At 45.2% G+C, this 27108-nt stretch overlaps 1 protein-coding gene across 1 annotated transcript in view; it reads right to left on the reverse strand.

Moving 5' to 3' along the window:
* Positions 1–261: 261 nt before the first annotated feature.
* Positions 262–27108, reverse strand: part of LOC120985170 (cyclin-dependent kinase 5 activator 2-like) — a 48014-nt gene continuing 21167 nt past the window's right edge. The window contains exon 3 of the mRNA XM_040413491.1: positions 262–851. Within this exon, the coding sequence (XP_040269425.1) occupies positions 262–851 (590 nt within the window). The remainder of the gene's footprint in view (positions 852–27108) is intronic.

Consider the following 27108-nt stretch of genomic DNA (forward strand, 5'->3'; position numbering starts at 1 on the left):
AATCGGGACCAAAATGACTTGTGAGAGGGGCATGTAATACTTCAGCTTTTCAAGCACATGCTGCTTCATGCAGTCCCTTCACATCCTGATAATACAATCTCCGGGAGTCTTGATCTTGTAGGACAAATGTGGTATGAAGTAAAAAGGAGGTCTGCGACATTCATACCTCCATAAAAATTGATCCAAAGATTTTACATTCTTGGCACCAATAAGCCAATCTATTTCTTCTCCTTCCCATTCTTGCAGGTCACAGGCTATATTTTATCTTCCAACAGCTTTTAGTTCAGCCAGCATCGCCTTATAAAACTGGCCATTGTTATTGATGCATAGCATCTTGGAGCTCATTATTCTGATATAGGATAAGCATTGATCCCAAAAGGCCAACTTTGAGCCGTCCACCAAGAATGGCTTTAGTGGGTACCCCAGCTCATTGCCGATGTAGCTGTGGGAGATGTAGTAGCAGGTGAAGAGTGACATTTTAAACTGTTCCATGCTGTCCATCTCTGGGGAGATGAGGTCCCGGCATAGCATGTAGAGGAAGACCACGCTGCCTGAGCTCAGGAAACTTACACGTTGGTAGCCAGCAATAAGGAGATAGATGTCAATGTTTTTTAGCCATTTTATAGGCTGTGTAGCGGAAAGATTGAGCTTAGGACATCTCTGATGTAAAAAGAGCCCGAGACACCTTAGGAGCTCATTGGGCGGGGAGTACGGCACATGACGTCTCTGAAATGATGATTGTGGAGGGTCAATATGACACCGCTTGGCTGGTAATTCAGGGCAGGGGTGGTGTCTCTTCCTAGTCTTCTTAGGTTCAGTGTCTGCCATTGTTATATAGTCACTTACACTCCCTTAAAAGAAAAAATACAGTTTACACATTGCAACACTTACATTAGAGACAATGAGATGCCAGGTAAGGGTTCAATGCACTCGAACATGTGCCTGCCATGCCTGAATTGTGGATCGCAAACAGCTGGTCTGCAATATACGGGCACCAACCATGTGCACACCGTTTCACAGATGTGGACCTATTCAATTGAATGGGTTTGCAATTCTGAAGATACGGTGCGGAGGCACAGAATGGAAGGCCTTGGAAGCACTACGTAGTGCTTTCCTGGCATCTTGGTCTGTGCCCCCGCACCGTAAAAAAATTAACATGCTCTATTTTTTTGCAGTGCAGACGGATCAGCGAGCCATTCAAGTTAAATGGGTTTGCATCCGTCAACACTGGCCACACAGATGGTGCATGTGATTTGGGGACCACAAATTGCATTCCCCAATGTGCGGAATGGCCGGCACACATTTGTGTGCATGAGCCCTAAGGCTCTAGTCATATGACACACACAGCACTATTCTTCCCATCAAAATTCCGGAGACCACAATACAACTAGATGGACCTTCCAAGATAGTCAGGTCTCGCCACCAGTAGTATCCATCATGTGAAAGATCCGTCTGAGTCATAGTTTCTAGTATAAATTTATGGAATATTTCCATCTGGTCATTCCTGCCATTTCCACAGGATATGCTCTAAATGTAAAAGAGATAATGGACCCACTAGAAGCACCAGCATCAATTTTAACAACAGGGCCCCATCTTGCAGCCACAGTGCATGGGGACATAGCTATGCATGAGCGACTATCTCCACTTGGTTCTATGGGAGCTCTGAAGTGGGTTTGGCTAATTTTGGAATTGCATTGCAGTTGAGGTCTAGCTAGGATCGCATCAACTTTAACAGGAACATACGGTTTTGTGAGGTGGCAATAAAACGCCTTTAGTTTACATGTTTAAAATTCTAATTGCATGTCCAATTATCACATTGCCAAACCACAGCAAATTACAGTAAAACTGCACCTCAACCGCTATGTGTAAATACACGCTGATTGTTTACTCCAAGGGGTCTGTCCTGGTCATGTGATAGGTACATATGAGTTCGAGCAATGTGTCCATCACATAAACAGGACATATTTTTACCCACTACTAATAGTAAGGTTCTATTGCATGACAGCATGCAGAGATCTTCAACAAATGCAATGAGTTGATGCAGAAAGTATATGGAAAAATTGTAAAAATGTTTGCTGAAACTATAACCCTACGTCACTAGAAAAGTGTAATTCAGCTAATTCTAGAAGTGCTTATACAATAATCGAGAATGGTTTGGTTGTCATAGTAACACCACCCTGTTACCTGTGGTTTTTAAATTGTGAATGTTCAGTGGTTTACTACAGTTGCTAGGTTTAGTGTAGGTAAATTATACTTTCATGTAACAAGTTAGCTGCCAACAGTCCCGGGAAATACACAGGAAGGGGCAGGGCACAAATAGTGGGGTTTGTGAAAATTCACTCCAAAGTAAGACATTTCTGGTAGATTTCTGGGCATTTTGATGGCCCAGATTATGTTGGTGACTATGTAACTATTATAGAATTCAACGGCCACATCAACTTACACATTAACAACCTAATAGACTGAAATTATTGACCTCAGAGACTGTGGCTATAGGTTGTATCATATTTGCCTATAGTCCTTGATTGTGCAAGAGTCATCCAAAACAGGGAAAAGCGGCAAGATCTCCAAACAGACTGATGTTAGCCACCACTAGGGGGAGCTGATTGCTCACATTCCGGTGAATAGGAGCTGTATTAAGCCAGAAACTGCCTTAAATTATATTGCGAATCTACACTAGTTCATAGCTTTGCTTTATGGTGCTGCTAGAAATATGCACCAGATTTATTAAGGACCTCTTGATAAATGTGGCGCATCTGACTACAAAGCATTTCATATTAAAACTGGTGGATAAAACCCAATAAATGACTTATATATCTACTTCTATATTAGGGTATATTACATGTATTATACTTTACCAGATCCAATACAGAGATCCCTTTAGTCTCAGCAAGCAGAAGAATTTTAGTATATTCCCTTCATGTAATATCGTAGGAATCACGCGCTAGGTAAATGTTCACTTCACCTATAAAGTATGAAGTGTGAGGAGAAGCTGCATGTAACTCGAGTGTTCTAGCTGTCAGTGTTCTAGAACTTGATACATAACAACAGAGAACAGTTTGGTTACTATGGTGACATCACCGCTTGTTATTGCAACTTTATTTCTTAAAGAGATACTATCATTATTAAAGTGGTTCTCCTTGAAAGATAAAAATGAAAATACTGGGAAAAAAACATGTTAATATAAATAAACTCTTAAATGCCTTCAACCTCTTCTATCTCAGGCCAGTTTTCACCTTCCAGACCTGACCATTTTTTGCAAATCTGACAAGTTGTTACTTTATGTCGTAATAATTTTTGAACACTTTTACTTATCCAAGTCATTCATAAATTATTTTCTCATGACACATTGCACTTTATGACAATGGTAAATTTGAGTCTATATACTTTATTTATGAAAAAAATCCCAAATTTTCCAGAAATTTTGTAATTTTCAAAATTTCAATTTATCTGCTTTAAAGACAGATAGTGATACCTCATGAAATAGTTATTACTTTACATTTCCCATATGTCTAGTGGCATCATTTTGTAAATGTCATATTTTTTTTTTTTTGGGATGTTAAATAGAGTACAATTTTAGATGCAATTTTTAAAATGTTTAAAGGGACACTGTCACCTGTATTTTACTTACTAAGCTAATAACATCACCACATTAGTCTCCACGATTTACATTAAAATATACTAGTATTACTGCCCTGTGACTTTTATTTGGTCCATAAAATCGGTTTTATTAATATTTAACGTACCTCAATAAGGAGCCCAAGGGGACGTCCCTCCGGCAGTTGGAGCCCAGTCGCTCCCATTACTTCGGAGCCCAGCACCGCCCCACTGCTTATTTATTCACTGCTCAGTGCCGACGTAATGTTTGTGGAGCACCCGTTTGTGCAGCTGGCAGCTGGCAAATGAGCAATGAGTTCTGTGATGCCGATGTCTCCTGGCATCGGATGTGTCAGAAGGAGGACGGATTTCATGCTCACAAATCTGAGAGCCGCCATTTTCACACCTTTACTGATTGTCCCCTAGACTAAACAAGCAAATATAAATAATTAAAGGCTAATAAGAGTTTATTCATAATAACTTGTTTTTTAAATTTTTTCTTTTTTTTTATCTTTCCTGTAAAAAGTGATCAAAAGATCACATATACCCCATTATAGCCCTAATAAAAAGCAGATGCTGCAAAAGCCAACCCCTCACAAAGCTCCACAAAAGGAAGAAAATGTTATGGATTTCAGAATATGGTGACAATAATCAAAGTAATTTGTTAAAAAATGTATTTTATTGTGCAAAAGTATTGACATTTTGAATGGTGCAAAATTACGAATGTGAAATTTTTTTTTTTAATAATTCCCCCTTTAAGTAGAATCCTCTTTAAACCCTTCAGGATGTGACCTATATTAATCATAGAGATGCTGCTTTTGCTTTCTATTATTGTCACATTTAATTTATTTTTCTATCAGCATGGGGGACATGTAAAATATTGAGAACTTGGTGGGGAATGGAAAAAAGAAATTATTCACAATTTTTTTTTCACATTTGTAATTTTGCACCATTCAAAATGTCAATACTTTTGCACAATAAAATACATTTTTTTTAACAAATTACTTTGATTAATGTCACCATATTCTGGAATCCATAACATTTTCTTCCTTTTGTGGAGCTTTGTGAGGGTTTGGCTTTGGCAGCATCTGGTTTTTATTAGGGCTATAATGGGGTATATGTGATCTTTTGATCACTTTTTACTCCTATGGATATGATATGCATGTTTCTTATGGGAAAACCTCTAATGGGCAAAGCTGAGCTATTTTATGTCACTGTTAAAACTGGAAAGTTGTCAACTGAGGAACAATAGCAATATACCATACTAATCTGAACAAATATGGCCTACATGGAAGAGTCATCAGAAAAAAAACTCTCCTGCACCCTCACCAAAAAATTCAGCATTAGAAGTTTTCAAAAGAGCGTCTAAAACAAACATGATGCATTTTGGGAAACAAGTCCTGTGGACCGAGAGAACTCATTAAAATAGAACTCATTGGCCCCAATGAGCAAAGGTAGAAAAAAGGTAGAAAAAAGGGTACATCATTTCATGAAAAGATCACCTTTCCATCCATTAAGTTTGGCAGTGAATAAATCATGCTTTGGGGTTTGTTACAGCCATTGGTAAGGGGGGAATACTTCATGTATAGAGGGAAAATTAGATTCAATGAAACTACAGCAAATTCAGGAAGTAAACATAACAACTGTAAGAAAGCTGAAGTTGAAAATAGGATGGCTTCTACAAATGTATAATGATTAGTGTTGAGCAAATCCAAGGCCACAAAGTGGACTTCGATTCGCCGCCAAGCCAAATTTACTCGTGCTTCGTGGTAGTGAATCAATTTTACCTGAAGTAGTGTAAAAAACAAAACAAAAAAACTTTACTTATTACTTACCTCATCCATTTTTGTCGCAACAGGCCAGCCACCATCATTTTGCTTGAAGAGCTTGCACGAAAGCCCATTGTGAGCGAATAGATGAGGGAAGTATAATTTTTCATTTTTATTTTTAAAATTTTACACACTGTTATTTATATCAGATGTCGCAATCATGTATGCACGCAACATTTGAGGGGTACAATGACAGGGATCGGCACAATCACTGCTCCCTGTCATTGTACTCACTACTTACAAAGAAATGCGCCTTAATGACAAAGTAATTTGTCACAATCCAAATTTTTGGGGAAAATTTGGCGGAGCAGCTGAATTCAATTTTTGAATAATTTGTTCATCTCTAATAATAATCTTAAACACACATCAAAATCCACAATAGACTATCTCAAAAGGTGCAAGCTGAAGGTTCTACCATGGCCCTCACAGTCCTCTGATCTGAACATCATTGAAAATCTGTGAATAGGTCTCAAAAGAGCAGTGCATGGAAGACAGACCCCTCAAACAAGAATTGAAAGACTCTTGGCTGGATAAAAAAAGCGATGCTTGAGCTATTGCATGCGCAGTTCCTTCCCTGATGCTGATACCAGCACAGGGAAGGAACACTATGAGGACACAGCGCATGCGCTAGTTCGTGCATTGCAAGATTATGGCGCTCTGGCTTTCTGACGTCGGGGAGCAAGGAGGAGATTCTGAGGATGCGGGGCGGTGCTGTGCTCTTTCACGCTGGACTCATCTCACGTACAGGACACATCTTAGGTTAATTTGCATATGGATCAAATCAATTTTTTTACACAATAAAAGCACACAGAGCTATGGGGACTGGGTATTGCGGATGTGCTAGCGGCCATCTAGCAACCCATGTCCTCAGCTCTGTACATCAAATCCCGGTGACAGGTTCCCTTTAAGCTATAATTGATGCTCAAGGCCAAAAGACAAGTTTTTGAGACATTTACTTTTTTGTGGGGGTATATCCACCACTGTTGTTGGCTTTTAAGCAGAGGAAATCACCACTGCATGCTTCTACTTAAATGCCCTACTTTCATTATATAATTTCACAGTAGCGTGAACTTTTTACGTTTTCCATAAATTTGACCCGAAAGCCAAGTATCCCTAACTTTTTGTGAGTTATATATCTATATCTATATCTATCTATATCACAAGGACTCAGGCTGGATGATAAATCTGGTGCAGGGATAAATTATTTTCCTTGACTCTATACCAACTATTGGTTGGCAGAGTTTTACGAAAGAACTGTGGCAGAATTTTGATGCAAATGGCACATCTTGGTGAAAATTTTGGTGCAAAATGGCAGTTTAAACATGATTATGCCCATCTGGCCCTGTCAATCAAAGTTTGGAGGTAGCCGCAGACTCAGAGAGAGCTTACTACTCTTTAAGTAAAAATTATTTTCTATTATTACTTATAATCTTTCCCCAACTAATTTCAGGTTGCGCCCCCTTGTTCCTGTGTACAGTTTCTTATTGAATTTTTTTTTTGAAACTTAGAGGAATAACATCAGAAAAAGACTACATGGTCCATCTAAGGGTACTTTCACACTTGCGGCAGGACGGATCCGACAGGCTGTTCACCCTGTCGGATCTGTCCTTCCGCTATTTCGCCTTGCCGCCGGACCGCCGCTCCGTCCCCATGGGGATGGGGCGGCGCTCTGGCGCAGTACGGCAGTTCGCAGTGAGAGCCTGTGGGACTAAAAAGTCGGACATGCAGTACTTTTAGTCCAGTGGCCTTTCGCCGTGCACTGCCGTGCTGTACCGGAGCTCCGCCCCCGTCCCCATTATAGTCAATGGGTACGGAGCGGCGTTCCGGCGGCACGGCGAATTAACGGAAGGACGGATTCGACAGGGTGAACAGCCTGTCGGATCCATCCTGCCGCAAGTGTGAAAGTACCCTAATTTGCCCTTACAGATGTGTCATCGCTACCGCTCCCTTATTTCGCAATTAGTTACTAACTAAACACAATTTTTTTCTCCTCCAGTCTATCAATACACACCAATGCCAGTAGATGGCGTGGTTGAGTTAAAGATAATATCGCTATCCGGCTCCTGATACAGCCCTAGTCATCCTGACACTATACAGGAGTCGGGCGATGGCACCTCAACTGTATATGGTGTTAAGTCAATGGGGACGGATCCGTTTACATTGACACAATATTGGTGCAATTGTAAACTGATCCGTCCCCCATTGATTTTCAATGTAAAGTCAGGAGTCCCTATTAATATACCATCGGATCGGAGTTTTCTCCAATCCGATGGTATATTTTAACTTGAAGCGTTCCCATCACCATGGGAACGCCTCTATGTTAGAATATACCATCGGATTTGAGTTAGATCGTGAAAACTCAGATCCGACAGTATATTTCAACACAGAGGCGTTCCCATAGTGATGGGGACGCTTCAAGTTAGAATATACTAAGAACTGTGTACATAACTGCCCCCTGCTGCCTGGCAGCACCCGATCTCTTACAGGTCCAGTGCGGCCCCCCTCCCTCCCCAGTATTAAAAGCATTGGTGGCCCTTATATGGGTCCTTAGTCTACAACTATATACTGCCATTAGAGTTGCTTATCAATGGAGTATGCAGCATTATGGATAAATAACTTGCAGTCACACAAATAGGACTTCCTTATTTAGGCATACACCAATCAGCCACAACTTTAAAGGGGTTTTCTCATCTGAGACAATGGTGGCAACATCTTTTGCGACCCCATTGAAATGAATGGGAACGCACCCATTCCACAAAATTGCTGAACGGATGTGGACTCATTCATATGGTCGTGTGAATTAGCCGTAAGAGTCAGGGGGCACACTTTTCACACACTTAACACACAAGGGATCACATGTTGCAGTGGCTCTCTGCCACTTTCTACTTTTGGTACAACTCCTAGCTGAAAAATGTTTCCTGCATCGCAATAGGTAAAAGACCTCATAGCACTTACTAGTGTTATGACTAGAGATGAGCGAAGTTTTGAAAAATTCGATTCTGCAGCTTGCTCAAATTTTGACATGAAATTTGGTTCATTCTGAAATAATTTGTCATGAATCGCTATGTTAAAACCTTATTCAGCCTATCATTTAATGGGACCGTTAAGAAGAGCACCAGTCTAACGCATGTTAAAAACCTTAATATGCTAGTGCAATATGTCCTTTTGGGTTTAATTCCGAACTTTAGGAACATTTTTATTCATTACGAGCTGAATTTCCTTGCGCTTTGTGGTAACAAATCAATTTTTCCAAAAATGGAGGCTAAAGTTGTAGAAAGAACGGAAAAAAACAAACCATCATCCTCTTGCACATGCAGAGTCCGTCCGCTCCTCTCTTGAGTTGAAAAGACCTGGTGCAGGAAGCTGGGAGCACGCAGACATCATCACGCCCAGCGCGGGTCCTTCAGAAGACTTTGCTAGTAGTGTTGGGCAAGCATGCTCCGCCAAACACTAATTTTACTCGAGCATCGCGATGCTCGGCACATCACGGTGTTCAGCCGAATACCGTGTGTGCTCGAGCACGATGCTCGAGTCTCCTCCCTGCATGTTTGTTGGTCAATAAACGTGCAGGTCAGTACTGCCACTTACTGTAATGCCATAGCCATGTTGACACGTGTTTGGCTCAGTCTTAGGCCTCATGAACACAAATGCATTTTGCTTCCGTGTGCATTCCACAGGGGCACAGCAATGTGTTAATAGGGCAATACTTCCAGCATTAACAAGGACAGAACATGCAGGACCAAGTTGCATCAAAGCCTCCCAGTGAACTGGTGAGCACATATGAAGTCACAGTCCTGTCCCAGCCAAATAGGTGTCAGCTATCCAGGGAACGGAACTTGGGAAGGGATGTAACCACGGGCTGCTCCCCATACAGAGACAGCTCCTCACACACAGAGACCCCTCCTCATATTCAGACAGCTCCTCATACACAGGTTGCTGACCGTGACCCAGAGAGATCTCCAAGTCTCTGCTTGTCACGCCACCACCCTCACCTCCCTCACTCGCGAATCGCATCTTCTCCCCCACGTCCGGCCAGTACTGCCATGGGAGCGGGACCTCCCTCCTCCGGCTGAGCCGGCGCCTGCATACACTGCTCTGCCTCTGCCCCTCCGAACTTAGCGGCCGGCGCCGCCTGCAGCGCGCAAGTGTTATAAACTACCCGGGCAAAGGCTTTACTCCTTATCTTCTGGGGGGCCCCGTGGGCAATTGCGACCGCTGCGACCCCTATAGCTACGCCACTGGCTCTACTTGTTTAAGCATTTAATAGAACAGGTTCTGTAGACATCTATGTGGAAACAGCTGATGGTATAAAAGGAGTGCGCTTCTTCTTGGCGCTAACATCGACCTGTAAGACTGAGTTCATACTTAAGTTATTTGGTCAGTTTTAGCCCCGTGACTGCCCAAATAAGTGAAATGTGCAGTGATTTCATCTGCATGTCATACTTACTCACAGTATTATTTCACTACCAAAGCAGACTCACTATGCGTATTACTGCAAGGCACAGTGTTCTACACCACTATAAAGTCTCTCTGCAGCCAGAGAATAGCCATTTTTTACAAAATTCACTGTAAATAAATTTGGATCCAATCAAATTTTTTCAATTAATTTGGGTTAATAAGCAGGTCTTGTGTCAGGCACAAAGCATAAAAGTAAAAGCAGAGCCAGGACACTTAACACAATCACAGGAAACTGTCAGTGACTGAGTAGCAGACTTAAATCCCCCACCTAACTCTGCGACACTGACCCAGGAACCTGATTGGCTCAGCTTCCAGCCTTAGGGTCCATTCACACATCCGTAAGTGTTTTGCGGATCTGCAAAACACGAACACCGGAAATGTGCTTTCTGCAATTTGTGGACCGCACATTGCTGGCACTATAATAGAATATGCCTAATCTTGTCCGCAATTGCGGACAAGAATAGGACATGTTCTATTTTTTTGTACATTGTGCGGCCCTATCGAAATGAATAGGTCCGCAATTCCGTTCCGCAAAATGTGGAACAGAATTGCGGACGTGTGAATGGACCCTTACTGATAGTTTGATTAGACAGGGCTTGACTGGACAGCACAGTCACCCTCCCAGCACAAACATGCACAGTATCTTGGCTAGGTAAGTTCCTGACAGCATCTTTGAAATGTATCGGTTGGAATTTAGGCACCTATGACTTATATATTGAGCTGCTACATGCCTGAGAGAATAATTGACTCAATAAATTAGGTCACATCAAATCAGTATGAATAGTGCAGGAGGCAGGAGAATGGTTAGATCTATTTTAATACTTTAGTAATTTTGACCTTAGGGATGACCCTGACATCCTTAAGTAAATATCTAAAATACTGTAGAAGAAGAAGAAGAAGAAAAAAAAGAACAATCCAGCACTTAAAATGTAGCTTTTATTCCAGGAGCCCTCACTTTTACTTAGTGTTTCTAGCTTCTTCTACTTTGGAAAAAACTCCTGCTGATACATCTTTTGAAATCATGCTGATGCAGGTGCATTCATATTATGAGCTGGGGGTAGTAATGTGCAAAAATGTGTTTTTAACTGTACTTCACACAGAGATTCCTCTAAGGCTGTTAATTCATATACAGCACATATGTCAATCAATCTATTTCTTATCATTCACTCACTGGTTTGTTTTATGCTGCAAAGTAATGTCACTGGTATTTATTCTAATAGTAAGAAAATATTCACACTACATCGTGCTGCCTGTGCTGGGCTGCTATCATCATGGGCCAAAAGACTCCACAGTCGCTCCACTTGTTGTGGGATCGAGGCTACGTGAGGGTATAATTTTATTTTATTTTGAGGGGCACTATTACATATTAGGGTGATTTAATTGTGTGGGGGCGCAATGGTATAGTTTTTACTGTTTTGGGGCATTTTTATTGTATGAAGGATAGCTAAATGGGTATGACTGTGTGAGGTCTCTTGCTGTGTGTAGGCACTTTTACTTTTGTGGGGTACAAAGATGGCACAATGGGGGAGATTTATCATTCCCTGTGCTCCTGAAAAGTGGCGTTAAAAAGTCCCATTTCCCTTTTTCGTCACCCTCACCACTTTCCTAAAAAGGGGGGCAGGGAAGGGGGTGTAGCCAGCTACTGCGACAAATTTATCTTCATGTATGCCAGTTTTTTTGTGCAAATGTAGCCAACAATGTATGGCAGCCCTGAACTGTCTTAGATTTCTGTTTAGGCACATGGACTGCAGGAGGATGCGCCTAAGTTATGACAAGGTGTGCGTCTTGTTATAAATTAAGCTCATCCTATGGCAGTGCATCCGATATCAAGACAGGCGCAGAAAGCACCATGTTTGATAAATCTCCACCTTTGTGCTTTGTAAGGCAAAAGGGTCACTTTTTTGTTTGCTTTACGATAACCACCTGGGCAAACTATGGCACTTGCCACTATGTTTTAGGAGGGCTCTATTGTTTTCAAGAGTGTGATCTTTGTGGTACCACTTTTTTGGGAGGTAACTATAGTTATGAAACCATTTTTTCTAAAGTACAATATTTGGGGTGCTGCAAGCCTAGGAGGAGTGGAGCCGATGATGGGAGAGGAAACGGGCTCTGGCAAAGAAAGTTGTTCACACAAATTACAGTGGCATTCCTCACACCGATGCCCCCTAGGGCCTAGGGCCATGCCCTTTCTTACCTTGGGGCACATCTCTCCTGACTTTGGTGCTCGTACCTGAACCTGATAGTAGTTGGGGTGCCCATGGTGTTAAGTGTCTTGTAAGGGTGCAAGGCAAGAGATAGAGGTGCTATTAAGCACAGTTCCAAACAAATTCTTCCATAATAGCAATGTATGGATAGTAGCAGTAATGGGGGTTATGGCACTCCTTCCCTCTTTTCTTCCTAATTCTCTCTTTCTTCATTATCTAAGACTGGCAGAAAGGTTCTTGGAATCTTGTCTGTAGTTCTCAGGCTGATAGTTACAGGATTAAGATACGGCTGGCCAAAACTGTATCAAAAGGGTTGGTTGCCATTGTTCCCTTTCCCCACAGCAAAGTCTCTATCAGCCTTAACTAGCAAAATACCTTGCTGACTGAGTCCAGTACACAGCCTTGCAGATTGTAGACCTTCTAGCTCTTCCCAGTGGCGTGCCTATGGTGTTTGGCACCCAGGGCGGGTCCTTTCTCTCCCCCCCCCCCCCAAAAAAAAAAATTGTACCCCCTCACAGTAGTATTGCCCTCATTGTACAACCTTCACAGTAGTTTTGTACAGATGTGTGCCCCCTCACAGTAGTTATGCCCACATTGTGCCCCCCTCAGAGTAATAACCCCCATTGTGCCCCCTTCACAGTAATAATCCCCATTGTGTCTCCTTTATAGTAATAATCCCCATTGTTCCCCCTTTATAGTAATTATCCCCATTTTGCCCCATTGATAGTAATGTTCCCCATTGTGCCCCATCCATAGTAGAGATCCCCATTGTGCCCCCTTCACAGTAATAATGCCCACTGTGCCCCCTTCATTGTAGTAATGCCCTTTGGCTCTGTGCCCCCTCCATAGTAGAAATGCACATTGTGCCCTTTTCACATTAGTAATGCCCTCTGTGCCCCCTCCATAGTAGTAATGCCCTCTGTGCCCCCAGCTGTTTGAAGAGAAGGCAGCGCTCATATGAGAGCTGCTTTCTCTGTTCTGTTCACCTGCTCGCCGTATCATTTGCAGTGATGAGCAGGTAAAAAGAGCAGAGAAGGCAACGCTCATACAAAAAAAAAAGCAGACAACCCCTTTAAAGATATACTTGGAAAACATTACATACAGCGCTACAGAACATACAGGGTAATACAGCCTCACATACCTCTTACATCCAATGATTTCTCTTCTCTGATATAGATATTCTCTTTCCTCTTCTTCTGCTGTGAGAGCAGACCACCATGGTGACTTTTTTCAGCCGCACCTCGTCTCTGCAGTTTAACAAACAGACATCTTACTTTCCTCCTTTTCCATCATCCTCCCACCTTCTCAACACCCCATCCTGCCACCCCCAATACTGTGTCCACTGTGCTCCCCAATACTTTCCTGCAGAAACAACCCCCCTGAAAATACTGGTACCACACATACCTCAGACCTCAGATAAGACCCCCATATAAGACCCCCATTAGACCTCCAGACTCACATATCAGACCTCAGACCAGTCCCCCATATCACACCTCCAGACCCCCATTAGACCTCCAGACTCCCATTCGACCTCCAGACCCCCAGTCAGACATCTAGACCCCCAATCACACCCCCATTAGACCTCCAGACCCCCAATCAGACCCCCATTAGACCTCCAGACCCCCAATCAGACCCCTATTAGACCTCTAGACCCTCCAGTCAGACCTTCAGACCCCCAATCAGACCTCCAGACCCCCAATCAGACCCCCATTAGACCTCCACACCCCCAATCAGACACCCATTACACCTCCAGACCCCCAATCAGACCTCCAGACCCCCTAGTCAGACCTCCAGACTCCCCATTAGACCACTCCAGACCCCAAGTCAGACCTCCAGATCCCCCAGTCAGACCTCCAGACCCCCCCAGTCAGACCTTCAGACCCCCTCCCAGTCAGACCTCCAGACCCCCCAGTCAGACCTCCAAACACCCCATAGACCACTCCAGCATTAGATCCCCCATTAGACGTCCATATCAGACCTCAGATCAAACTGTAAAATAATAAAGTAACTTAGCTCTCCTGTTGCCACTCTCCCTGTCCTAGCTGTCTTCTCTTCTCAGGGCCCGCGCTGCAGTCACCTGACCTCCTGCAGCGTCAGGTCAGAGTGCGCTCTGTACTTCCTGACGCTGCAGGCAGCCAGGAAACAGCAGCGCCGGCCCTGAGAAGAGCGAGCAGGAGGAGGGGTAAGTACTGTAGAGCATTTACAGTGCTCCTCCTGCAGACTAGTGAATGCTTCTGCATTGCATCTTATAAAGGGAAAAGCAATGAGCGCTTCCACCTGTATTGATGGAAGTGCTCATTGCTTCTGTTCTGGCACCCCCTGAGAGCCGGTACCCAGGGCGGACTGCTCCCCCCCCCCCCCCCCCCCCGTGGGCACGCCGCTGGTTCTTCCTTCTTTCTCTCTGGGGTACTTTAATGTACGTACAGTGCCTCGCAAAAGTATTCACCCCCTTGACTTTTTCGTATTTTGTTACATTACAGCCTTAAGTTCAATAGTCTAAGTTGGTGAAGTGAAATGAGAAAATTATGTAAACAAAACTATTGTTTAGAAGCAGAAAACAGAAAATTGGCATGTGCGTATGTATTCACCCCCTTTGTTAGGAAGCCCATAAAAAGCTCTGGTGCAACCAATTACCTTCAGAATTCACATAATTAGTGAAATGATGTCTACCTGTGTGCAATCTAAGTGTCACATGATCTGTCATTACATATACCTTTTTTGAAAGGCCCCAGAGGCTGCAACACCTAAGCAAGAGGCATCCTAACCAAACACTGCCATGAAGACCAAGGAACTCTCCAAACTAATAAGGGACAATGTTGTTGAGAAGTACAGGTCAGGGTTAGGCTATAAAATAATATCCAAATCTTTGATGATTCCCAGGAGCACCATCAAATCTATCATAACTAAAATGGAAAGAACATGGCACAACAGCAAACCTGCCGAGAGATGGCCGCCCAACCAAACTCACGGACCGGGCAAGGAGGGAATTAATCAGAGAGGCAGCACAGAGACCTAAGGTAACCTTGGAGGAGCTTCAGAATTCCACAGCAGAGACTGGAGTATCTGTACCTAGGACGACAATAATCTGTACGCTCCATAGAGTTGGGATTTATGGCAGAGTGGCCAGAAGAAAGCCATTACTTTCAGCTGAAAACAATAAGGCGCGTTGTGAGTTTGTGAAAAGGCATGTGGGAGACTCCCAAAATGTATGGAGGAAGGTGCTCTGGTCTGATGAGACAAAAATTGAACTTTTCGGCCATCAAAGAAAACTCTATTTCTGAAGCAAACCGAACACATCACATCACCCAAAGAACACCATCCCCAACGCTTTGGTGACTCTAGATAACCTGGGGCCGATCGCACGTCCCCGTGACGGCGGTGATCCATTTGGATGTCTACCCTATCAACTTTTAATGTTATTTTCAGTGCAAACAAAGGTGACCACGGGTAACGGGGAATCATGGTTCGATTCCGGAGAGAGAGAGTGAGAAACGGCTACGGCTACTGCATCCAAGCAAGGCAGCATGCGTGCAAATTACCTATTAGGTATAATTAGATGAGGGCCTGCAGGTGAGCTGACCCTGTAAAAAGTTTTAGGTGTGGGCCTGCAGGTGAGCTGATCCTGTAAAAGATTTTAGGTGTGGGCCAGCAGGTGAGCTGATCCTGTAAAAGATTTTAGGTGCGGACCTGCAGGTGATCTGACCCTGTAAAACATTATATGCGAGGGCCTGCTGGTGAGCTGACCCTGTAAAACATAGTAGGTGAGGGCATGCTGGTGAGATGACCCTCTAAAACATTATATGCGAGGGCCTTCAGTTGAGCTGGCCTTGTAAAAGATTGTAGGTGAAGGCCTGCTGGTGAGCTGACTCTGTAAAAAATTCTATGTGAGGGCCTGCTGGTAAGCTGACCCTGTAAAACAATATATGCGACGGCCTCCTGGTGAGCTGACCCTGTAAAAGTTTTGAGGTGCGGGTCTAATGGTGAGCTGACCCTGTAAAATATTTTAGGTGGGGGCTGCTGGAGAGCTGACCCTGTAAAAGATTGTAGGTGAGGGCCTGCTGGTGAGCTGACCCTGTAAAAAATTATATGCGAGGGCCTGGTGGTGACTTTGAGCTGACCCTCTAAAAGGTTGTAGGTGAGGGCCTACAGGTAAGCTGACCATCTAAAACATTATATGTGAGGGCCTTCATGTGAGATAACCCTGTAAAAGATTTTAGGTGTGGGTCTGCAGGTGAGCTGACCCTCTAAAAAATTATATGCGAGGGCCTTCAGGTGAGCTGACCCTGTAAAACATTATATGCGAGGGCCTGCTGGTGAGGTGACCTTGTAAAATATTTGAGGTGCAGGCCTGCTGGTGAGCTGACCCTGTAAAAAATTGTAGGTGATGGCCTGCTGGTGAGCTGAGCCTCCAAAAAGTTGTAGGTGAGAGCCTGCAGGTGAGCTGACCCTCTAAAACAATATATGCAAGGGCCTTCAGGTGAGCTGACCCTGTAAAAGATTGTAGGTGAAGGCCTGCTGGTGAGCTGACCCTCTAAAAAATTATATGGGAGGGCCTGCTGGTGAGCTGACCCTGTAAAAGATTTTAGGTGTGGGCCTGCTGGTGATCTGACCTTGTAAAAAATTGTAGGTGATGGCCTGCTGGTGAGCTGACCCTCCAAAAAGTTGTAGGTGAGAGCCTGCTGGTGAGCTGACCCTGTAAAAGATTTTAGGTGTGGGCCTGCAGATGAGCTGATCCTGTAAAAGATTTTAGGTGCGGGCCTGCTGTTGAGCTGACCCTCTGAATAATTATATGCGAGGGCATACTGGTGAGCTGACTCTGTAAAAGATTGTAGGTGAAGGCCTGCTGGTGAGATGATCCTGTAAAACATTATATGCAAGGGCCTGTATCACGGATGGTGTACAGGAAACAAGACAAAACCATATAAACAATGTCTCTCTGGATCCACAACTAAGGAACAAAGGGAGACCCCTGCAATAGACCTGCCGCTCTCCCTCACTGCTCAGCCTATGCGAACACCCCAAAGGTGGATGGGCGCATATCCACGTTCCTCGGCTATCTATTACCTGAAGACCCTACAATAGTGAGGGGACACGACCACCGGCTCCCTACACTGACACGGAGGGAGTCAGGGTCACCTGGATCCAGAAAAGAGATAATCATAAATACATAAACAGCACTTAACTTGCAGACGACTGAGGACTGGGAACTGGGAACTGGGAACAGCATGCACACACACTCCAGGAAGTTGTATCATCCGCACACTACTGCATTATGGGGAGGAATTTAAAGGGCAGCAATCAGTCCGACTGCATGACAGCTGAAATAGACTAACGAGATGAGAAACTAAACCAAAACAAAGAAATTCAAGGAGGAGGATCTGAAAAGCTCCTATGAGCGCTTCTCAGCTGTCTGACTGTGACAGTACCCCTCCCTCTAGGAGTGGACTCCGGACACTCAGAGCCCACCTTCTCAGGATGGGACCTATGGAAAGCCCTGATGAGACGAGAGGCCTTAATGTCCGTCACTGGGACCCACATCCTCTCCTCAGGACCATAACCCTCCCAATGAACGAGGTACTGGAGGGAACCGCGGACAAGACGAGAATCCACAATCCTAGAGACCTGAAATTCAAGATTTCCATCAACCATAATCGGAGGAGGAGGCAAAGGCGAGGGTACAATAGGTTGAACATAAGGTTTCAATAAGGACTTATGAAAAACATTATGGATCTTCCAAGTCTGAGGAAGATCAAGACGGTAGGCAACAGGATTGATGACAGACAGGATCTTGTAAGGCCCAATAAACCTAGGACCCAACTTCCAGGAAGGAACCTTCAATTTGATATTCTTGGTAGACAACCACACCAGATCACCAACATTCAGGTCCGGACCAGGCACACGTCTCTTATCCGCCACACGCTTATATCTCTCACTCATGCTCTTTAGATTATCCTGAATCTTTTGCCAAATAGATGACAAAGACGAGGAGAATCTGTCCTCATCAGGCAAACCAGAAGAGCCCTCTCCCGAGAAAGTCCCAAACTGCGGATGAAACCCATATGCACCAAAAAATGGTGACTTATCAGAGGACTCCTGACGACGGTTATTTAAAGCAAACTCAGCAAGGGACAAAAAAGAACACCAATCCTCCTGATTCTCCGCCACAAAACAGCGCAGATATGTCTCCAGATTCTGATTGACGCGCTCTGTCTGGCCATTCGACTGCGGATGGAAAGCAGAAGAGAATGACAACCGAACCCCCAAGCGAGAACAGAAAGCCTTCCAGAATCTGGAAACAAACTGCGTGCCCCTATCAGAGACTATGTCTGAAGGAATCCCATGCAATTTGACAATGTGGTCAATAAATGCCTGCGCCAGCGTCTTAGCATTGGGCAAACCAGGAAAAGGGATAAAATGCACCATTTTGCTAAAACGGTCCACCACCACCAGAATCACAGACTTCCCCGAGGAACGAGGCAAGTCCGTTATGAAGTCCATGGACAGATGTGTCCAAGGACGGGAAGGAATGGGCAAAGGAAGGAGAGGACCTGATGGCCGTGAATGAGGGACCTTGGCACGAGCGCAAGTCTCGCAAGCTGCCACAAAACCCTCAACCGACTTACGAAGCGCAGGCCACCAGAATCTCCGAGCAATGAGATCCAGTGTGGCTCTTTCCCCCGGGTGCCCAGCAAGGACCGTATCGTGGTGTTCTTTAAAAATCTTGTGTCTCAAAGCGAGAGGCACAAACAACCTCCCAGGAGGACAAAGATCAGGAGCTTCTGACTGGGCTGCCTGCACCTCTGCCTCCAATTCAGGAAAAAGAGCAGAGACCACCACACCTTCAGCCAAAATGGGACCCGGGTCTTCAAGATTCCCACCTCCCGGAAAACAACGTGACAGGGCATCTGCCTTCACATTCTTAACCCCAGGGCGGAACGTAACAACAAAATTAAACCTTGAAAACAACAAAGACCATCTGGCCTGTCTCGGGTTCAGACGCTTGGCTGACTCCAAGTAGGCCAGATTTTTATGGTCAGTAAACACGGTAATAGGGTGTCTGGCTCCCTCTAGCCAATGGCGCCATTCCTCAAAAGCCAACTTGATGGTCAACAATTCCCTATCTCCCACATCATAATTTCTCTCTGCGGAGGAGAGTTTCTTTGAGAAAAAGGCACACGGTTGCCATTTGGCAGGAGAGGAACCCTGAGACAAGACCGCACCCACCCCTACCTCAGAAGCATCAACCTCAACTATGAAGGGTAACGAAATATCAGGTTGTACTAGGATGGGAGCGGAAGCAAAAATCTCCTTGATATTAGAAAAGGCCTTACGCGCCTCTACCGACCAGGAAGAAAAATCTACCCCCTTTCTGGTCATATCAGTGAGTGGTTTAACAACAGAGGAATAATTCAAAATAAATTTCCTGTAATAATTAGCAAAGCCCAAAAAACGCATCAGCGCCTTCTGATTCTCAGGAAGCTCCCACTCAAGCACAGCGCGGACCTTCTCGGGGTCCATGCGAAAACCAGAAGCGGAGAAAAGAAACCCCAGAAATTGGATCTCTGGAACCGCAAACACACATTTTTCCAGTTTCGCGTATAATTTATTCTCCCGCAGGATGAGCAAGACCTGACGTAAGTGTTCCTTATGAGTCTTGAAATCAGGAGAAAAAATCAAAATGTCATCCAAATACACTAATACAAATTTTCCCATTAAATGATAAAAAATGCTGTTGACGAAATGCTGAAAGACGGCTGGGGCATTCATCAAACCAAAAGGCATAACCAAATTCTCAAAATGGCCCTCAGGGGTATTGAAAGCCGTCTTCCATTCGTCTCCTTCTCTGACCCTAACCAGGTTGTATGCCCCTCTTAGGTCTAATTTGGAAAAGACTTTAGCCCCAAGAACCTGGTTAAACAGGTCCGGGATCAGAGGAAGCGGATAAGGATCACGAATAGTGATACTGTTCAGCTCCCGGAAATCCAGACAAGGTCTTAAAGAACCATCTTTTTTCTTAACAAAGAAAAAACCAGCGGCAACAGGTGACTTCGAGGGTCGTATGTGTCCTTTTCTCAGACTCTCAGAGATATAAGCACGCATAGCGACCCTCTCAGGTTGGGAGAGATTGTATAAACGAGATTTAGGCAGCTTGGCGCCTGGGATGAGATTAATAGGGCAATCATACTCCCTGTGCGGAGGCAAACCCTGAACTCCACTCTCAGAGAAGACATCCAAAAATTCAGAGAGGAAAGGTGGTACAGTCTTAGTAGAAACCTCAGAAACAGATGTTATGAGGCAATTCTCTCTGCAAAAGTTACTCCAACCATTTATTTGCCTCGCTTGCCAATCAATGGTGGGGTTATGTTTAGTGAGCCAGAGTAGCCCCAACACTAGAGGAGTAGGCAAACCGCTAAGGACGAAACATGACACATCCTCAACATGAGCATCACTCACAATTAAACGGCTATTGTGAACTATGCCCTTTTATGATTTCTGAGAAAGTGGAGCTGAATCAATAGCAAAAACAGGAATATCTTTTCCCAAAGTGCATACCTGGAAACCATGAGTTATTGCAAATTGATTATCAATGAGGTTGACAGCTGCTCCACTATCCACAAAAATCTCACAAAAAATGCTCTTGCTCTCTAGCGCCACCCTAGCAGGCAGGACAAAACGGGAACTACAAGCAAACGGGAAACCTTCAATTTCCGCCTCAACCCTGCCAATAGTAACAGACGGAACATTTTTAAAAGATTTTTTTCCTTTTTGTCTCTTTATTGCTCCCAGAAAACTGCCTGAATCTCCTAGAGGGACAAACATTTGCCAGATGATTTATACCTCCACAACAAAAACAAACCCTCCCCTGCGGGCTGAATCTTCTATTGTCAGAGGCAATCAACCCCAGCTGCATGGGCTCCTGCTCAGAAGGGGCTGACAGCGACTAAGACCCCTGTGCACAGAATGAGACCGCTGCACTGTCCCGGGACTGAGTATGACAGGAAGGAGAGATCTCTCCTCTCTCTCTAAGACGCCTGTCAATACGAACAGCCTGAGACATAGCAGAATCCAAGGAGGTAGGTCTCTCATGAAAGGCAAATGCATCTCTCAATCCCTCTGAAAGACCATAGCAAAATTGACTTCGGAGTGCAGCATCATTCCAACCCGTATCTGCTGCCCATCTCCGAAATTCTGAGCAGTATATCTCTGCGGATTGTTTACCCTGGCATAACAGACGTAGTCTAGACTCAGCCAGAGCAATACGATCCGGATCATCATATATCTGACCCAGGGCTAAAAAGAATTCATCCACTGAACGGAGGGGCCGTGCCCCCTTCGGCAGCGAAAAGGCCCAGGACTGAGCGTTACCCCTGAGCAGTGATATAATGATCCCCACCCTCCGTTCTTCATCACCAGAAGAATGGGGAAGAAGGCGAAAATGGAGTTTGCAAGCCTCTCTAAAACGCACAAAATTCTCACTACCCCCGGAGAACGTATCCGGGAGCGAGATCTTAGGCTCAGCACAAACTCCATGAACGCAAGCTGAACCGGTCACTTGAAACTGAGAAAAAGTCTTACGGAGATCAGCTACCTCCAAAGCAAGACCCTGAAAGCGTTCAGCCAAAAGTGAAACCGGATCCATGCTTGAGACGGTTTTGGCGGCTGATAATGTCACGGATGGTGTACAGGAAACAAGACAAAACCATATAAACAATGTCTCTCTGGATCCACAACTAAGGAACAAAGGGAGACCCCTGCAATAGACCTACCGCTCTCCCTCACTGCTCAGCCTATGCGAACACCCCAAAGGTGGATGGGCGCATATCCACGTTCCTCGGCTATCTATTACCTGAAGACCCTACAATAGTGAGGGGACACGACCACCGGCTCCCTACACTGACACGGAGGGAGTCAGGGTCACCTGGATCCAGAAAAGAGATAATCATAAATACATAAACAGCACTTAACTTGCAGACGACTGAGGACTGGGAACTGGGAACTGGGAACTGGGAACTGGGAACTGGGAAAAGCATGCACACACACTCCAGGAAGTTGTATCAGCCGCACACTACTGCATTATGGGGAGGAATTTAAAGGGCAGCAATCAGTCCGACTGCATGACAGCTGAGATAGACTAACGAGATGAGAAACTAAACCAAAACAAAGAAATTCAAGGAGGAGGATCTGAAAAGCTCCTATGAGCGCTTCTCAGCTGTCTGGCTGTGACAGCCTGCTGATAAGCTGACCCTCTGAAAAATTATATGCAAAGGCCTGCTGGTGAGCTGACCCTGTAAAACATTATATGCGAGGGCCTGCATGTGAGCTGACCCTCTAAAAAATTATATGCGAGGGCCTGCAGTTGAGCTGACTCTGTAAAACATTATATGTGAAGTGCATATATGTGAGGGAATTATATGCGACGAATAAGCATGCTGATATGATGGAAGAGGAGAAGGACGATGAGAAAAGTAAGATACATACCCTTGTTTGTGGTAGAAGGGGTGCATGGGAATACAGTGTATTCAGTACATTATAAACAACACATTTAAAGTGCCTTTATGTTCATCAGCTTTCCTCTGGTGGAGTTGAGAAGTCATGGTCAATCCAGGCCTTGTTAATTATTATTATATATATTTTTTTAAAGATTTAACCTGTCAGCATTTTCAGTTGACAGGCGGATATGCTTATCTGTTATAATGCCACCAGCAGCACAAAATACCCGCTCAGACAAAATGCTGGTGGCAGGGAAGGCCAGCACCCCCAAGGCATAGAGCGCCAGTGTGCGCCACGTGTCCAGCTTGGACACCTAGTAGTTGTAAGTTGGATCATTGAGGACGCTGACACGGTATGCTATGTACTCCTTCATGATCTTCCAAAAAGTTTCCCTCCTTGTGACACTAGGCCGTGCATCAGGGTGAGGGTGTTGTCCCAGGCTTTGGAGAGTGTTGCCCTGCCTCTGTTGGAACTGCTGTGTGTTCCCCTTGTCTCCCCTCCTTAGTTGGCCGAGGAACTACGGACTCTGCCGCCAGCGTTGTCAAATGGAATTTTTTTTAGCAATTTTTCAACAAGGATCTTCTGGTATTGCACTGTCAGGAGGATCACTCTCAATCTCCTTATCCTCTTCCTCCTCTTCTGCCCACTCACACTGAACAGATGGAATTAAACTTCCATGGGTACTACCCTCTGTAGCAAAGGCAACCGTCTCCTGCTCTTCCTCCTACTCTTCCTCCTCCTCCTCTTTATCGTCCAATTCGCGCTGAGAAGACAAACTGAGGGTGGTATGGCTATCACCCTGTGTAATGTGTTCCCCATTTTCACCTCTTCCACATGCAAAGCGTCGCTCTAAATTGTGAGCAAAAAGCGTTTGAGTAGACACAGAAGTGGGATGGTTACGCTGATAATAGCGTTATCTCCGCTCACCATCTGTGTTGATTCCTCAAAGTTTCTTAAAACCTCTCAGAGATCAGACATCCATGCCCACTCCTCACTTGCGAATAGTGGAAGCTGACTGGAAAGGCGACGACCATGTTGCAGCTGGTATTCCACTACTGCCCTCTGCTGCTCGCAAAGCCTGGCCTACACGTGGAACGTTGAGTTTAAGCACGTGATCACGTCTCACAACAGCTGGTGAGCTGGCAATTTCAAGCGCTGCTGCAGTGTTGACAGACTGGCTGAAGCTGTCAATGATTTGCGGAAATGTGCACACACGCAGCTTACTTTCACCAGTAGCTCAGGCAAATTGGGGTAGGTTTTGAGAAATCACTGAACCACTAAGTTTAAGACATGGGCTTGACATGGGATGTGTCTGAGCTTGCCGAGCTCCAAAGCCGCCACCAAGTTACGGCAATTATCAGACACAACCATGCCTGCTTCTAGGTTGAGTGGCTGGTCTCTTATCCCCTGCCACATCTCTGCGGCGGTGTGCTGTTTGTCCCCTAAGCATTTCAGCTTCAGCTCGGCCTGTTGCCGCTTCCCCATTGCTGTGCTACACTGCTTCCACTATCGAATTATGACTGACTGGTGCTGCACGCAAATTATTCGGAGGTGGAAGTGGAGGAGGAGGTGTAGGAGGAGAAGCGGGGGTTGGAGCCACTAACGTAGGTGCTGGCAGAAACCCTGATCGACGTAGGGCCCGCAATCCTTGGCGTCGGTAGCACCTGTGCTCCCAGCCTTCACAACATTCACCCAGTGTGCCATCAGGGAAATGTAGCATCCCTGACCGAATGCACTTGTCCATGTGTCCGTGGTTAAGTTGACCTTCCCAGTAACTGTGTTGGTCAGGGCACGTGTGATGTTACGGGACACATGTTGGTGTAAGGCGGGCATGGCACATCTTGAAAACAGTGGCGGCTGGGGACTGCGTAATGTGGGACAGATGCCGACATCAGGCTGCGGAAGTTCTCAGTGTTCACAAGCCTAAATGGCAACATTTCCAGGGCCAGAATTTGGAATGTTGCACATTTAGTGCTATGGCCTGTGGGTGGCAGGCTGGGTATTTGCACTTGCGTTCAATTGCCTGGGGTAAGGATATTTGTACGCTGCGCTGGGACACGGAAGTGGATGTGGTCGCTGATGGTGCTTGCAATGGTCCAGTTGTAAGGCGGGAGGCATCCAGGCCTGCGTTTTGTAAAGGAGACTGGCCAGCACGTAACACAGGGGAAGAGGAGGCAGTGGTGTGTCCCGCAGACACATATTGTGGACCCAGGCGTTCGGCTCACCTATTACGGTGCTTTTATGCCATGTGGCGGATAATGCTGGTGGTGGTGAGGTTGCTAGTGTTCACGCCCCTGATAATTTTTGTATGGCACAGGTTGCAAATTAAAATTCTTTTGTCATCCGCATTTTCCTCAAAAAAGCGCCATGCTGTGGAACACCTACCCCTTGGCAAGGGAGAGTTCCGCAAGGGGATCCTCCGTGGAACAGTTGCGGGCCTGTTTGGTGTGGCCCGCCTTCTACCTTTTGCCACCCCACTGCCTCTTCCAGCCTGTTGCGGTGCTGCAGATCCCTCCCATCTGTACTGCTGTCCTCGCTCGGCTTTCCACCTTCCCAGGTTGGGTCAGTGACTTCATCGTCCACCACCTTCTCTTCCACTTCCTCACTCTGCTCATCCTCCTGACTTGTTGACCTAACCACAACCTCAGTGATTGACAACTGTGTCATCCTCTTCCTCAACCTCTTGAGACAGTAATTGCTGTTGAGTTATTGGCAACTGTGTCTCATCATCATCCACCTCATTAAACAGTAATTGCCGTTCCCCACCGTCATATTCTTGTGACTGTGGATGCTCAAGAGTTTGAGAATAAGGGCACAAGATCTGTCCCTCTTCAAGCGTGCTTGGCGAGAGGGCCACATCATTGAATGGCAAGGAAAAGAGGTCGTCAGAATATCCGAGATGTGGGATCACTTGTTTGGCCAGACTCTCCATGGTGGGAGGAAGGAGTATCAAGACTGGACTTGGTGGAAGACAGGGTGGTGCTTAACCGACTGGAAGCATTATCTGCTGCAATCCAACCGACCACCTGGTCGCACTGGTCTGACTTCAAGAGTGGTGTCCTGCACTGCCCTGCAAACTGGTACATAAAGCTAGGTGACGTGGTTAACTGTTTTTCTTGTGCTCTGGCAGCAGGCACAGTTTCAACGCGCCCAGGGCCACGGCCTCTGCGTGCACCATCAGCATCACGGCCACTTCCCTGTCCCTTACTGCTCGCATTTTAAATGTGATATATGCTTGAAAATATGTGACACATACAGTAGCGTAGGATTTGTAAGTGTATGTGCAAAAAAATTAAAAAAGGTATTTGGGGATGTGAAAACGTCACACAGGAGATATCCCGCAGATAATGTCAATGCTGTCCCTAGCGGCTAATAATAAATTACAGGGAATGTCACAGGTATTTGGGATGAGCAAACGTTATGCAAGAGAGGTACCACTGGTAATGTCACTGTACAATGCGTGTACGTAAAAAGTACACTGTATGTCACAGATAAAATATTTAGGAGCACACGTTACACTGGAGATGTGGCACTGGTAACGTCACTGTCAGAAGCGGACACCGTCTATTGAAAAAGTACACTGGATGTCACAGATATTTTTGGGATGCGCACACTTTACACTGGAGATGTGGCGCAGCTAATCTCACTGTGTGCAGCGGACACCGTCTATTTAAAAAGTACACTGGGTGTCACAGATATTTCTTGAATGCGCACAGTTTTCACTGGAGATGCGATGCAGCTAATCTCACTGTCCGCAGTTTACACCGTCTATTAAAAAAGTACACTGGATGTCACAGATATTTTTTGGATGAGCACACTTTACACTGGAGATGTGGCACAGCTAATGTCACTGTTCGCAGTGGACACCGTCTATTGAAAAAGTACACTGGATGTCACAGATATTTTTGGGATGAGCACACTTTACACAGGAGATGTGGCATGGATAATTTAACTGTCAACAGCGGACACCGTCTACGGAAAAAGTACACTGGATGTCACTAATATTTTAGGGAAGCGCACACTTTAAACAGGAGATGTGGCGCGGATAATTTAACTGTCCACAGCGGACACATCTATGGAAAAAGTACACTGCATGTCACTGATATTTTAGGGATGCGCACACTTTACACAGGATATGCGGCACGGATAATTTAACTGTCCGCAGCGGCCTATTAGATGCTATTTAGCGCAGGATGCACTAAAAATATATATTGCTGCAGTCACACCCTTCCTATGCACAGCACTTCCTAAGGCTAAGCAATTTAGCGCAGGTTTCTCTACGAACATATATTGCTGCTGTCACACACAATAGTCCTTAAAAGGACTTTTGGATCTCTGAAAAGTTTTTGTAATAAGAATCTTCCAATAACACTCCCTACACTGTCTTTCCCTTCCTATGCTCAGCATTCCCTGACTAAGACTGAGACAAACACTTGTCATCTTGTGCTTTATAGCACCCGATGGCGCGTTCCGGCCAGTCAATCACTGTAATGCCAGTAGCCAACATGGCTACGGCATTACAGTGCGTG

Source organism: Bufo bufo, chromosome 1, assembly GCF_905171765.1.
Source record: "Bufo bufo chromosome 1, aBufBuf1.1, whole genome shotgun sequence".
Taxonomy (NCBI): Eukaryota; Metazoa; Chordata; class Amphibia; order Anura; family Bufonidae; genus Bufo; species Bufo bufo.